At 34.2% G+C, this 15,853-nt stretch overlaps 1 protein-coding gene across 2 annotated transcripts; it reads right to left on the bottom strand.

Annotated features, from left to right (window-relative positions):
* Positions 1-2,711: 2,711 nt before the first annotated feature.
* Positions 2,712-15,476, bottom strand: LOC132645347 (protein ZINC INDUCED FACILITATOR-LIKE 1-like). Of its 2 annotated transcripts, none has more exons than XM_060362294.1 (17): positions 15,187-15,476; positions 10,935-10,975; positions 9,561-9,621; positions 9,366-9,468; positions 9,172-9,274; positions 9,035-9,088; positions 8,801-8,863; positions 8,458-8,507; positions 8,284-8,359; positions 7,390-7,575; positions 6,401-6,488; positions 5,442-5,527; positions 5,256-5,363; positions 4,732-4,776; positions 4,518-4,606; positions 3,282-3,325; positions 2,712-3,149 (listed from the first exon to the last, which is right to left on the bottom strand). In XM_060362294.1, the coding sequence occupies exons 1-17, from the start codon at positions 15,332-15,334 to the stop codon at positions 3,055-3,057; spliced, it is 1,440 nt and encodes a 479-aa protein (XP_060218277.1). In that variant the 5' UTR covers positions 15,335-15,476; the 3' UTR covers positions 2,712-3,054. The 2 variants fall into 2 exon arrangements, with proteins under 2 accessions (XP_060218277.1, XP_060218278.1); XM_060362295.1 differs by lacking the exon at positions 15,187-15,476 and adding an exon at positions 11,147-11,443.
* Between the last annotated feature and the right edge of the window lie 377 nt (positions 15,477-15,853).

The following is a 15,853-nucleotide window of genomic DNA, read 5'->3' as shown; positions in this document are numbered from 1 at the left end:
TATTAATCTCTATATTCTATAATCATTGTGGCTTTCATGCTGCGTCTTTCCGTTACTTCAGTTTTGATGTTTTAATTCCAGTCTGTCTTTGAATTACTCCTTCATTGATAACAGCATAGTCGTACAACATGAACACAAGTAATTACGAACATTCTGAAAATTAAATTTGTGGAGAATATCTATCACCTAGGGCATTCTTCATCGATCACAGTAGACATAACTTTCATGAGTTCATATCTTGACGCAGGCCGCAGTGCATCTTCTCTCAAATGCAAGTTTGGCGATAAAAGTAACCTTGAACAATAAAGCCGACTGTGAACAAAGAGTATGTTAAGCATCGTTCGGAGTGATATTCTCCGGCGAGCTTCATGAAGTTTTAACATCGAATTGTGTGAATGCACGGATGATGAGATAAATCAAAGAAGCAGAGAGATTAATAAGATGATTGATATATTAGATGGAGACATTGGTACGAACAGTAAAAGAAAGGGATTACTCCTTCATCGTTCACAGTGCAGAGAACGTGAACACAAGCGCTTACCAGCTTAATTATTCCGAAAAGCAAATTTATTGTACAAATTGTTTGCCAGGAGATAAAAGCCAAAAAACTCGAGGAGCTTGCTATCCGTCCATCAATATATCTTCAGAACATGAACAAGGTACAAAAGAACAAGTTGTCTTATTGTCCATTGCAGTTTTTGTTGCTCCATTATGATGTGTTTTTGCCTTCTTTGGGTGTTTGACATTTATACAAAGCATAAACCTAACTTATACGGTGATCAGTTCTTACAGAGTTGATTAATATAGTTCTCCATATGTTTATATCTTCATAATACAAGTTATCTTTAATACAAATTTCTGCAATGGAAAAAAAATATAGATCATGTGCACCTCAAATACCCTCTTGATTATGTAAAAATCATTTACTTTTGATCAGGAGATAATAAAGCTATATTAGTGGCATCCTTTAATTAATTCTGCCAAGAAAACGTTGCGGTTAAAGTTTTATTAACAAGTATGTCAATAAGTTTTTAAGTTGAATCAAAATAGTACTAATTGTGCATATGACTTTGTAATTGATAGTTCTCCGTATGTTTATATCTTCATGATACAACTAAATTATCTTTCATACAAGATTTCTGCAATGGAAAAAATTAGATCATGTGTACATCAAATACCTTCTTGATTATGCAAAAAACAATTTATTTTGGACTAAATGTAAAAGCTAAAAATAACATCTAATAGGGATCAGAAGAAGTATGTACTAAATCACTACTAATATTGCACAGGTTGACATTCTGCCAAACAAATCCTTTTTCAAAATGGATGCTGCTTAAACATAATATTAGTAGTAATCAGTTGGATGAAATGTGGGGTGAGATGAGGCAGTTGGCCTGATATGGCTTCCATCTGAAGGACTTTGAACCTTGTGTTGGACAAAAACATGATTTATATTGAGATCAATTATAATTAATAGGTCATTAATTCATTGTAATAGATCATGGTAGCAAATGAAGAAATATTTAATTAGTGATTAATATTCTTTTATCAAAATTACAACAACAACAACAACAAGCCCAGTATAATCCCACTATGTGGGGTCTGGGGAGGGTAGAGTGTACGCAGACCAAAATTATAAAATAAATTAATCTGTAATATTTTATATTTTTTATAACCGCGCAAAGCGATAAATTAACTAGTACATAATAATCCCTAATCCACAAATCAAACTACGTACCTTTAAGCTTACGAGAGTGTAACACACTTCATTTCGATGGTCCATCTTGAAAAGTTCAAAAAAGAAAAAAAGTATATTGAAAAGCACTTAGATAAAAGTGATATGCATCAAGTGTTAGCTAGATGGTTAAAGCAACTCTTGCCGTTGTCGACCAACGACTCCAAATTGTGACTCAAACAAGTGCAAGGGAGGCAAAGATGTCTCTTATAGATCGATCAACATAACTAAATTCAAAAGACTAGTTTATAGAAGGAGGAGTTTTCTTTTTAATTACAATGAACAATTGACATATAATAATTGTCACGCTTGAGGAACGACCTTGTTAGACACGAGTGATACCACAGTCTTGAAAGATGTCTAATACTACTTGTTTAGGATCCAGTTCTTATCATATTGTAAAAAATTATAGATGATAGCAAAAGCACAACTTTATTTCTTAATCAAGCACATCAAGTAAGCGTCATGTTCAACCATGATTCCAAATCACCTGAGCTTCGCCAGGTTGGGTTACCAACAATCCCCCTCAACACACGCCACACAACATATTGCTCTAGGGAATTAAACTCATGACCTTGGCTCTGGTACCATTTCTTTGATCCGGGTCACTACTCCTAACACGCATCTAGTTGAGTTGATCATCGTTACCACCCCCTTGAGAAGCGACCTCAAACGTTGATTGACTGCTTTTATTTCAATTGATATAGACTGAATATGTGAGCCTAACTCAAAAACTAGTTAATTAAGTGGGGGAGCTCATTCAACCTATAAACCTATTAACATACTCGATCTCTTTTTAACTCAAGGAATCTTTAAACTCTATAACTGTCCGTTAAAATAATAGCCAACAAATGTATATTTTGTACATAATTAATGTATATCTTTTGTATATTGGCTAGCGATTGTAATTATTTTTGACTGAGTTGCCAAATGTGTTAAAAGCCCTTTAATCAATGAGGGAGAATTGACAGAGTCGCCTTCAATGAATTAAATATGCTAAAGCAAACAATAGCAATTTATGTACAACAGCTCCAACAAGTACAAATTGCAGCACCAGTAGAAAAAGAGTTGACATTGCGTGAAAAGGAATAACCTCTAAAAGTAAACTGCTAAGTAGATAGACTGATTTAAAATGAGCGAAAGTCATGTCCCCGTCGTCCATGTTGCATTAATTGACTTGCATACCCACTTCTTTAAGACGGGGTATGAAGTCCTGTGGTACACACAGGTAGCAGTGGGAGTTCAATCCTAATTGCCGTGACTCGTAAAATAGGATACTAAAAATAATCATAATAAAAATACATAAGCTCTCCTCTAATTTAAGTATTTTGTTTTTCAACTAGGAATGGTTTGAATGTCAACAACACACCAATTGCCATAATCACATTCAGCACAAAGAAAACCACTTGATCACCTGCATTTGTGTAGAACACGAACATATATAAAGATCGGAGAGAGCAAAGAGCAAAGGCGGGTTCGGTGTATGTGCTATGGGTTCAACTGAACTCAGTTATTTTAACAACAAACATAGATATATGATCGTTACCTGGAAGAATGGAAGCATCAAGCCTTTTTTGTGCCCAAGAAAAGCTGCACAAATCAAGAAAAGTGATGACTTTAGCTGTATAAAGACAGATGTGTGTTTCTATTCTAAGGCGAAAACCAGGCAATCTGCAAGTTCTCAAGCACAGATGTGAAATACATTCCTTCAATCATCAACAGAAAAAGAAGATAGTCTGTCTAGGACAAGATCGACCACTATTCTACGTTCTCAAGTCCAACATTCTATTTGGAAACAATGACTCAATTTTCCTCTCATTTTCTTAAATGTCATAGCTGCTCGTTTGAGGATCAGAATCGAAAGAGTGTGCTGACACTAAGACGATGTTGGACCTGTGTTGTCTGATTTATGGCTCAATACATCAAAGAGTCAATGCAGTATGTTCTACTCCTAAAATGGTTTCTGCATGCTGCTATGAACTCTGCTCATTGCAGTGTTTTAATTATGTTCAAAGAATAGTTCTGTCTTTTGATTCATATATCGAGTCTTAACACCTTCCCTCTTTCTTTCTTTCTTTTTTTTTGTTTTTTTTTTTTGTTTTTTTTTTTTTCAATCTCACAAGTCTTGATAAAATAAAATTGTTGTACGTTCAAATAACAAATTAATGTTCACCACGTTTTTGCCTAGTTCTTCCAGGCCACCACAGGCACTCAGTGCATGATGAATGTAACTGGTGAAACCAAAAGTACTTTATGTAATTTTACAACATAAAAATCATTATGCTCCCTCAACAGAAAGGACGGACAGAAATAGCATTATATGTCAAAAGCATTCTCCTAAAGATTGAGCAAGTCTCTAAGAACCTTCCACAGTCATATGAACAAGTTCATGGACATTGATGATTCCAATCTTCGTGATTTTACCAATGGAAATAAAATCAGGTGGTTACGATGATTTATTTGGATGAGTGGTGCAAGATGATTAAGAATATTGGCAAGTGGCCGTAGCACTTGTGATGTCACAGGCTTGCAGCCTTTGACAGGTCACCTTAATTACAGGGCTACATTAGTATAATTCTCCTGGTTAAAGATTACTAAAACCATATGCGCTAGTATGTATTAACACCATTTAAACAGGTTTTCTCTCAATTAATGTCTTTACTCTTTACCAAGACTGAAACAAAAAAATGCTCTACTTCTTTTTATCCACATCATAAACAATAAAAGTTTTAATTCTAATCAATTAGAAATTGATAAGTAATTAGGAAACAAGTAAACTCACAGTGCTCCTCCCCCTGCTGGGCCAAGAGCTTTAAAAAATGACATTCCTGTCATGGCAATTCCATTAGCAGCTCCCCGTTGTCGCTGGTCCTGTTTGTAAATTATTCAACATCAGACTAGGACCAAACAAAACATATCACAAGGAAACTAAAATGCTTCTGCAGTTGACAATTACAAGAACTAGCTTTTTAAAGGAGAGAGCAAAGAAGATTTACCACCGCGTTATTTTGTAATATGGACATCCCCGTTATGATAGAGATCTGGAGGAAATTCGAAGTCAATGTTAGAATTTGAGATTAACAAATAATAGGACACAGAATGATGTCCAAGCTTCCACGTGATTGGTATATTATATACTTGTGACAAATTACTAGTTCAAAACTCAAATAGATTTCTTTATTTTTTTAGTGGATTCTTTGTATCATTTTCCTAAAGAGAATTTACTGATTTGGACGATAGACAAAGGTTATTCCTATTTCACCAGAAGTGAAGCATATCTGCATATGGGACAGTTCCAGTAGGTTGTTTTTCCTTACAAAACGAGAAACAGAAGTCCTCGAAAAGTATTCTCTTAAGGCATTGACTACCAAGGGGTTAATTAAACTCCACTGCTAAATGCACTGAAGAGTGAAAATTCACATTCACTTCCATATTTCATGCATATTCTTGATTTTGGCATGCACATCAACAACAGATTCAGTGATAACATTATTAAAGACTGCAGAGAAAAAGCACTTACACACAAAGCATTCTTCATCATGGATGCGAAATTCATCACCACGGAGAGGGTTATCCCAGACAGCATAGCGATATAAGGGTAACTCGTCAGCAAGAGAATTGACAAAACCTGATCATATTACAAGCCTTTCAGATGCCTGGTCATAGAACTCAAGAGTTTAATGTATTGTACAAATCAAGTGCTTACTCCTGCAACCCGAGCAATGAGGATAGGGCCAATATACTTCGCAATCCATGGATACAAAGTAAGTTGAAAGACTAGAAGGCCAAACCCTGAAACCGACATCATTTTCAGTATAATTAAATGAAAAGAGATCTATTTTCATTCCGTGTATGTCAAATGAGTCAGCACAGGATTCAGATGCTTGCACAATAAATTTTTGCTTTACCTCAAAGAGAACGTTAATATTCTTGTTACATAGATGCGCTCTAGTATGCTTTTCAAGAATGGAAAACTGGACGAACAATCCAAATAAAGTTCATTCTACAGAGATATTGGCATAAGTAACCAATGACTATGAAGACTCACATGTTCTGCAATCGCAGCCATCATAGAATTCATTTCCATTTAGGTTAAAAGACCTTGATATACACAAATATTCCAACTGGAGGCATAAGCAGAGAGAGGAACTAACAAATAAATCTGATTAATAAACCAGTCGTCATAAACCTAAAAGTTGGAACAAGAATGTTTCTGAATGATACTAGACACATTTGATGGATCAGGGGATAAACCTTAGTGCAACACATCATAAGATTTTCTCGCTCTTCAACTCTTAATTAGATATGACAAATATAAGCAAATAATTAGTGGTTACAATATCTATAGGAGTGAATATGGGGATAAGACTTTTAGGCAATAACCATTGACGGCACCAGACGACTCATATCCCTTTATTAAGTTATAAATTAAATTCATGTTCATAGATCAAATTCTATTTTATCCTTTACTATTAACTAATTGGCTTTAATTGGTATTAATTTGACCAAGTGATGCATTGCAGTACAGCAACCGCTTCTTCCAAATTTCATTTAGAGATGGAGAATAGAAAAAAATAAATAGTGAAGATGTTAATTCGTAAAAAATGGAAAATAAGGTTCATCTACCAATAAAAGAATATAAATTGTGAGAAAATGGGCTTGCACCTGAGATTGATAGTACTTCACCAACATCAGCAGTTGAATAACTTAAGCCCCCAAACTTCCTGGGGCTCACAGCCCATAATGAGAAAATCTGCTGACGCAAATAGGTTTGGAATGATGTAATGAATTGTCATGCAATGGCCTTTGGGCCTGAGAAATGCAGATTTAATTGTTTCCTCATAGGAACGTCCGCAAATATTTTAACAGTTACTCTTAGAATGATACATATGAATTATGTTTAATGTTTAAACTGGTGGGAATTCCAAAACGTACTAACAAATTAAAGAGAATACATCTGTGTCTTACAGCTCTTTATAACTAATAAATATGCAACTTGATGTGATCAATTTGTCATTCTTCTTTCTTCATATATACCCCTAAATATTCTAATAAATACAAATTAAGATCAACAAGCGAAATGACCATGCAGAACCAGGAAGTTGGAAACTTCAACAGATAAAGATTGAATGTGAGATTTTAGCAATTATATTTGCAAAGATACCAAGGAGGCAATAAATTACAAAAATTTACAACAAAAGGCAGCAGCCAAAACATTGTACAGGTCCACTATTGGTAATGGAACAGTATCCATTGTTGTTGCTCATATACCCTCAGGATCAGCAACAAATAACATGTATATTCGGCTTCTGATAGCCAATGAGCCTTGATTTATATGCAGAATTCTTAAAAGAGACACTTCTTTTATTGTCAAAGAGAGGACACATTTACTTTCATAGTTACCATACAGTAGAAAGCAATTGAGTAGATATCAAGATAAAACGTAAACCAAAATTGTGCCTTAGGAAGAAAGCTTATTCCTAAGGATGAAAGAAAGTTGTTTCAACAAAGTCATTGCAGCAACAACATGCAATCAACTATAGACGTCAAACCAGAGAGATGCATATCATTTTCTGTTGATAATAGAGAGATTCATTCATAATCGTGATGTGGTGATTATAACCGACAGTTACTGATTAGTAGATATGGTATACCTCTGAGTAAGCCATAGCATGAAGAGCGATGATACTGTATATTATGATAGATGACATCAATGGCCAGTTCTTAAAAAGGTTTTCTTTTGAGGGTGATTCACTTCCTTCTTTTGTATCTGATTCAGCTTCCAGAGCATTGTAAGAATCTTGAGGCGGCATTTCTGAATCATGGTTATGTAATGTTTCCTGCAATTCATGAGCTTTAGGGATGAATTCTACGATGTTCCTGTTCAACTAAAGCTGGGAAACCAGAAAGATAGGGGACAATGAAAAGGAAAAGAGAGAAAGACGCATGGATTAATGTGGTTTGAGAAATAAGTACTTTTTAGGTAAGATGAATAATTGACTACATGATAATTAAAGAGTTCTTTCTTCCTCGAAACACCATAAATGAACCTTCTATGGCAACTCCTTATCCTACAGAATACGGTACCAATTATGTAAAGGCAACAAACTTCCCGCTCAATCCTCCACTTCCCCAATTAAGGCTTAGTTTTCCTCTCTCACAATATGTTGTAGGAACCCAATTCCAACAACGAAAAAGAAAAGGACAAACCTCAATCATTCTAGAGTTCAGTTTGAAGTGCAATTAGAACTTCCCTTACCCCGTCCTGCATCACCAAGTGACCAAAATTGGAAAACAACTCGGAAGATTTAAAAGGAAAGAGATGGCTAGACAAATCTCACTCTCAGTAACATTAGAACAATAATGTAATATGGATATCTGAAACAATATACATAATCATTATCCATTAAAAGTTATGCAAACTTCAATTTTTCTCAGGAGGTGAAATACTGGTTCTTTGATTGTAAACTAGAAGGGAACAAGATTTGACAGAAACAGTGGGTGTCTTGACAAGACACGGTAGGCATTAACATAATCATGAGACTTACCGGCAGCCAAAATGAACCAATAGCCACGACCAAGGAAAACAGTGATATGCATAGGCAAGGCAAGAAGTAGGGAAATCTGCAGAAAAATATCAAAAGTTGGAGCCAAGGAGCACTCCAAGCAACAGAAGACGTATAATCGGGAAAAGAAAGAGGGGAAAAAAGAGGGGAAAATACCTCCCAAATATAGAATCCTTTGAGAATACGGTTGGATATTTCTCTGCAGGCTACGGAAAGTACTAACATTTAGAGAACAAGCATGTTATATTAAAGTTAATGTAAATTTTCATAAATTTCCTCAATTCTCTGCTATGATTTGCAGATAATACTTAATAATAGCAATGTGAAATCTTTTTTCCATAGACAACTTGTGTTCTTTCGGCAATTCTATATTTCACAAATCTGCAATTCTATATTTCACAAATCTATCTTACAATTTATCATAAAGTGACTAACTCTCTTTCCCTAGCAGAAGGAAGGAATACAAAGAACGAAATCGCTAAGTAAGAAATGGAAGTACCTGAGCAAGGAAGCCTCCTAAAGCTGGGCCAATAATCAATCCGATGCCCCATGCAGTAGTAATCTGAATGATTCAAACATATAAGAAAAAATAAAATAAAATTCAACAAAATCCACTATCTAAGTGGTAATTCAGAAATGCATTATTTCCACTTCATCTGTCGCTCTTAGATTATGTATGATTCTATCATATGTTAGAGATCATTTGCATCACTGAGAAGTAAGGACATATTACCGTTGACATTCCCAGTGCCTGATGTTCTTCACGAAAAATTTCGCCAGCATATGCCTAAACATGGAAAGTAAAGTATCTTAACAGAATAGTTGAGGATGCAGTACTGAATCGTATAATGGTATTAAACCGATAAATACCTTTATTGGTCCAAGCACACCATTTAAACTACCAAGAAGAAATCTTGTTATGACCGCCATCCAAAAGTTGATACTAAGACCAAAAAGAGTATTGAAAACAACCCTGAAGCCAAATCAAAGCAAAAAGTATAAACCTATTGACATTGCAATGAATGAAATCTAAAAGTACACATTTCATTAAAGATTAGTCGTACACTACGAAATTGCCCAAAATTATAACTGGTTTTCGGCCATATTTATCAGCCACTGTTCCCCAAAAGACAGATGTCAAAGCTCTTCCAAGCATAAATGCAGAACCTTCAGTATTTCAGGAAATTTATAAGCATTATTTGACAGAACTCTATGTGAATATATATCAAGATACAAATCATGGCATGAAATAAGCTTACCTACATAACCTGCATAGGAACCAATATCTTCCTCTCTCTTTGCAATGTGAAAGTCCCTTATCTGTAGCATGAACCGAACATAGTAAGTCAATGGGTTGCCACATTATAGCATGAACATTATCTTCAAAAGAAGAAGTGTCGTGTTCTGTGTGACAAGTTGCATACATGCAAAATGTGATACTTCCAAATAAGCTAGGACTTCAAGCTTACTATCAGACTTTTACTGCTGAATGGAAATAACAGTAGTTAAAAAATAGAACTATACAGATAAAAGTTTTGTGCAATAAAAAATTTAAAAAAAAAGAGAGAGAGAGGAAAGGAGACCAATTGCAAGAGGCAGAATCAACAAGGTATAAGGTCAGAGATTCGAAATTTAGAATTATATGTAAAACATGTTAACAATTGGTTCAAATAGTATCTAGTTCAAAGTAGAATCATATGAACAAGCTAGGAAGAAAGACCAGGGCCTGTATCAAATCAAATCAAATAAAGCCATCATTCTAGGAAGAAGGACAGGGATTGTAGAACAAAATCTATTCAAAAACATTAGATGATTTTGTCTTAAAGCTAGAGCTTATCAGTAAAAGCTCCAGAGAGTTGTGAAGAGACCAGTCTTAGGACTACGAATCTGATATAGGGTGTTTTTGGCACGAAGGAAAATATATTTGGGAAATGTTTTCTAATTTTTTCATGTTTGGTTAGTCAAAATTTTTGAAGAACATTTTCTCTAGGAAAATAAGTTCCTTAAAAATTAAGAAAACGGCTTCTCTAGTAAAAGTATGGAAACCAAGTTCTATAAGTGGCATTCCACACTAATTGTTTAATATCCACCCCCACCCAGCGGCGGAACCAGTAAGGGGCAAGGGCGTTCATCCGAACCACATTCGGCTAAAAATTACATTATATATACAAGGTTAAAATTAATTTTTATGTATATACAGTAGATATTGAACCCCTTGGCTTCTTCTTGTGTTACTTCTTTATATTTTTTAATCTCCTTAGTAAAAATCTTGGTTCCGCAACTGTCTGCACCCCAACCACGTAGCCCTCATCACCACCATGTCCGCACCCCTAGCCTCTCATGCCAACCCTAACAGTGTTTGCCTAAATTATATATAAATGCTTTTGGGACAATATATTCTGCTTATCTACCAAAAAAAAAAAAAGAAGAAACCCACCATTTTCCAGAAAAAAACATTTTACGTGGAAAGCATTTTCCTCTATCAAATACACGTATAATCTGAATGTTTTTCTTTGAAAATGAATGACCATACCCAAATAAAAATAAAACTGGAGCCTAGGATTGCAATTAATCATTTGTATTTAGGGAAACTTGAACTAAAAGGACAGACCAAAAGAGTTGAGAGATGTTACCATGAAATAAAGAAATGGAAAGAGAGATGATATTGGAAGTGCTGATCAGAGTTTATGAATCCCATGAAAACAGAAACCAAAAAGTAAAATATCAGTCTGCATATCAACAGATAAAATCAAATGAAAAAACTCTAATAGTCTAAAGCTTGTTTTCAAGTACAGCAATGAAGCAAACTTGCATGCTAAGATACAATTACGCATACAATACACACTTTACACGTGAAGCTTCATAAATCTGACATGATCATGGTGAGTCTTTGCTGTAGTGACCAACAAAGCATCAGCCAGGGGCGGAGCTAGGTAGGCACCAGATCCGAACCCCCTCGGTGAAAATTACAGTGTATATACAAGATTAAAATTATTTTTTGACCACCCTTGACTTGTTCGCGTATTTACGTTTTCATATTTTTGAATCTTTTAGGTGAAAATCCTGTCTCCGCCACTGACATCAACCATTACTGTTTGCTGATTGTCCATTTGAAAAACAAGGTTGTATAGAATTTGAATTACAGCAGGTGAACTACTACTTTAAATTACTCAATTTTGCTCTCTGTTTCGGCCCATTTTATACCCTTGCCATTAGTAAATCATCTCAGCATGAAATGGGTGAACTTGACACTCCACAAAGTTCAATTTTTTTTTGAGGTAAAGTGCAAATTTACCCTCAGTTTAAAATTTTATTAGCGGTCAAAACCAAGTTTTATTGAGAGTCATTTCTTGTACCGTTACTTAACTAATGGTAATTATTTCATTATGTTACTTTTATTTGTTTCGTATAGAGAAGTCAATCAACTAATAATAATTATCTCAAAAATTCGCTTATCTTTGTTCGGTGACAAAAGTTATTCAAATATTGTTATTTCACCTATAAAGTCACTTAACCAATTCAAATGATATTTCCCATAGATATTGCCTTTAAATTAAATGGATCAAATATTTAGCGCCTCTCTCGGTCAGAATAGCCATGGATTCCTCTCCCCCTCTCTCCCGCTAAAATCCATAGTTACTATTCCTTCCGTCCCAATTTATATGAACTATGAAGGTTAATCTATTTGGGAAGTCAAACAGTTTACAATTTCTCCAACTCTTTTCATATATCGTGAAATGTGAATTATGAATTATGCAGACTTATAGTATACTTTTCATGTAGTTTTTAAATATATAATTATTATAAAATACTCGAAGACTCTGTGTTTGAAATTGAGTAAAAAAAGAGTTGTTTGACTCCCCAAATAAGTCAACTCTCATATAAATTGGAACAGAGACAGTATTTTTTTTAAAAGTCAAATCGAAATTAAAGCAACCAGGCATTACATGTATACTATTTTAAACAATATATTACACAGATTTTTTGTTTTGGCTCAAGAGTATAAAGATTTAAAATATCACATATATATTAAAAAGAAACATGGTTGAATTATACCATAAAAGCTTTAGAAAATAATTATAATCTTAAAACCATATGGAGTAGTCTTTAATTACGTAACGCCCCCTTTTTCTTCGGTCTTCTAGAATCGGTACAAAAATAATGACAGAAGTTTTTTGAAGTGTTTCGAGTATTAGTACTTCAATTCAAAATTGTAAATTTTTGCCCACTAATCTACCTACATAGAACCAAATTCTGAATAAAGACATAATAATACATATTAATGGGGCTGAGGGCTAATCTATATTTATATAAAGCTAGACATAGACAAGTTGATGTGACACCTCTCTATGGCCTAGAATACGATTTATCTTTTTTCTCCTTTTTTTTTTTAATCATTTCTCTTATTTTTCATGTCAAATAATGTAATAATTCTCATCCGTTTGGAAGCGATGACTTACATATATCAATTAATCTAATAACTGAAAAAGTTTCACCACTTAATTATATTAAGTATGGAAGTTCAAATGGTACATCTTCTGAAATATCTTTCATAACCGACAATATATTACTCCTTAGTATTAATTTTGCATTGATGAATTTCGAGGATAAGAATAATAGGTTTCTATGGCTATCACATGCCATTGTTGTTTCGTTTCATACTTCCACTTCTGAAATATTCCAGTCTTTCTATCCTTATTTATAATCTAAGGTTTCTTCTCACATTTTTTTCTTTCCCATCTTTTTTATGTATAGTTGTTCGACATTATTTTAGCGCCATGGATTTTATTTTTTTTAAACTGCGCTTGGCCTCCTAACTTTTCTCTGCACTATCTTTACTCTGCAGTTACTATGGAAGCTGGTAACTTGTGTTCTGACTTGACGTGGACTGAAAAAGCAGTATGTTATGAAGCATGGGAAAGCACATATGGGCAAAGGAAAACTCAAATTCTTTTAGCAAATTAAGTTTTTTTTTTTTTTTATTATTATTTTAAATTTTATTTTGCAGTGAAAAACATTGTTGATGTATCATAATTCTTGGTGATTTCTCATAAATCCTTCTGTTTACCCCGAATTTAGGTAATCAATTGAATTTATAAGTGAGGTATAGAATATGTGGATGAACTTTAATCTATTTTGGGTTTGATGAGGGATACGTATGAATCTGTGTGCAATAGTATGTGTATGTGAATATATGTGTTAATGTCTTGAATAGAGATGTAGATATTTATGATTAAACTAATTATGTTGAATGAATAAGCATAAATAAAACGCCACTGATTCGGACCATAAGAGATAGAGAGAGCTTCAATATATACATTTTCTATTACAATGTTCTAAATCTCAAAAAGCTAACCCTTGAAAGTAGGGAAATGTTCTTTATTTATAATTTTGCCTCATGAGCCTTTCATACTACACAAAGCCCTTTTGGAATAAAGAAACCCTAAAAGGATAAGATAGGACCGTACGTTCTGACACCCGTACGGTTGTCAGTACAAAATGGCAGAACGGTCTTGACGCGTGGCGGTTCCGCAACTTGTTAACCGGACTAACGGCCACGTTCAATTCGGACACGGAGAAACCGGACTAACGGCCATGAGAACTTGACTTGGCGAAACCGGGCTAACGGCAACGCAGAGTTTGGTCCGGAGACACCGGACCAACGGATTTACTTCTCTTTTCTCGGGTCAGCCACATCTGGTGCAATCCCCCGATCTGAAGAAAAGACTGATCATACTCGTGCTCATCTGATCTTACCCTCGGCCCCGGTGTCACCGGTCTTGCATATATCCGATTTTTACCGTATACACCTTCAGCATATATAATCGTAAGAGCATCATGTCTTTGGATGGAGTATAAATTGAGCATTCTGTTAGATTTTCAATGCTATTTCTTCTAAGTCGGTTTTCAGGGAAGTTCCTATGCACCATGTACCCATATTTGCTCTATTGTTTCAAGGTGTTCTTTTTTCCATCACAATAATAACTGTCTTTTGTAATGCTTATCTAAGTTCGTGACCAAATATTCCTTCCGGTTCAAAAAAAGTGCCTACTTAATCATTTGCACGTCCCTTTAGAAAATACTAATTCATAGGCAAAAATAGGTAATTTGACTAAATTATCCTTAATTAAATAGGTATTGAGATTTAATCACTTAACACTTAATAAGGGAAAATCTGAAAACATAAGATTAATTTTTTCTTGATTTGATAAGTGGACAATCTTTTTGAACTAAAAAAAATAAAGGTTAAGTGAATACTCTTTTGAACGGGATGGAGTAACATATTATCTCATGGATATCAACTAGATGCAGTACTTACATATGAAATGTATACTCTGTTTAATAAACTTCATCCGTAAGTGATGTTTTTTTTGGTTTATGTTTTATTTTTATTTTTTTTATTTTTATTTTTTTATTATTATTTTTTTTGCGTTTGACTTGAACTTATAAGCTTACATATTGAGGTTACTAAGTTTTTGAAAAACCTACTTTTTTTTTTTATGTATATGAAAATTGTTACTTCTTATATCCAAACAAAAATTTTCAAGAACTATCATTTTGTAAATTCATTGACGATGTCTTATATGCCAGCACGAAGTGCGGGCGACTTCACTAATTAAAGTGATGGATTCTCCATTAGTAGCCTATTATTCTCATCCCCGCTTATTTTCCTCCTCTCCTTCAACCGACGTTATAAAAAGAGTTAAGAAAATGTGGTACTTAAGATTGGTTATTTTTTCTTTGTATTCACCACAAAATTTGGTATTCAGAGGCCAATCCGAATTTTAAGTTTATAGGTTATGAATTATAATTTTTTTTGTTTGCTAGGATATATTATATACATATAAAGTTTGAATCAAAGCTAGTAGGGATTGACTAATTTACCTGCGCCAAGCGCGATGACCCAAACAGTGAAAAGCTCCTTAACGGGAAAACCCGTTTGGGCTGCCTTGTGGAGCTCCACCTTACAACCCGCACAATTCTCGTAGTAGTATTGCTCTCTATTATTCAGCAGTGTCTCCTTCCCCTTCATTTTTGTATGTGCTTAGCTTCAATCAGGAAGGGAAAAAAAATATATATATATATGAGAGAGAAACAAAAGCGTTATCCTCTTATTTCATTCTATATGAATATATATGTCAGTCGTCTCTTATTTAATACGTAGATTTCCCCTGTTTCTTTCAACTATTACTCATCATAGCGTTTTATGTTCAAGACATTTAAAATTACCTAGATCTAAATGCTGGCTCGTTTAAATGTTTTTATGTGTCGTGATCAGTCTCTTTTTATTTATTTATACCCATGCATTCAATTGCTAATTAACGCGTATTAAATTTAGGTCCATCATCTTTTGACGGAGTTTCAACGACAAAGTGGTCCATTATTGTTCGTTCAACATTTTCTCACTTTAATCTGGCGTGAATCATGCTAGACATATTTCTGCAAAGAAATTCTATTTTTTACTAGTTTTTTCTACTATTAAGATGAGCCGGTTGGGCACACTTTCTCGTTGTCCGTCCAAATTTAATAAAAAAAAAAATTGTGAGCTCCA

The sequence above is a fragment of the Lycium barbarum genome, chromosome 6, assembly GCF_019175385.1.
Source record: "Lycium barbarum isolate Lr01 chromosome 6, ASM1917538v2, whole genome shotgun sequence".
In the NCBI taxonomy this organism is placed as follows: domain Eukaryota; kingdom Viridiplantae; phylum Streptophyta; class Magnoliopsida; order Solanales; family Solanaceae; genus Lycium; species Lycium barbarum.
The sequence above is the reverse complement of the archived record's forward strand: the minus strand, read 5'-3'. Positions and strand labels throughout refer to the sequence as shown.

Bases quoted from the DNA above. Each gene is read 5' to 3' on its own strand.
- LOC132645347 (XM_060362294.1), bottom strand. From the start codon at position 15,334: ATGAAGGGGAAGGAGACACTGCTGAATAATAGAGAGCAATACTACTAC. The intron at 8,864-9,034 runs GTAATATGTCCT...TGAATCATTCAG, and splicing joins AGGCACTGGGAATGTCAACG to ATTACTACTGCATGGGGCAT. The intron at 7,576-8,283 runs GTAAGTCTCATG...CATGAATTGCAG, and splicing joins TTGGTTCATTTTGGCTGCCG to GAAACATTACATAACCATGA.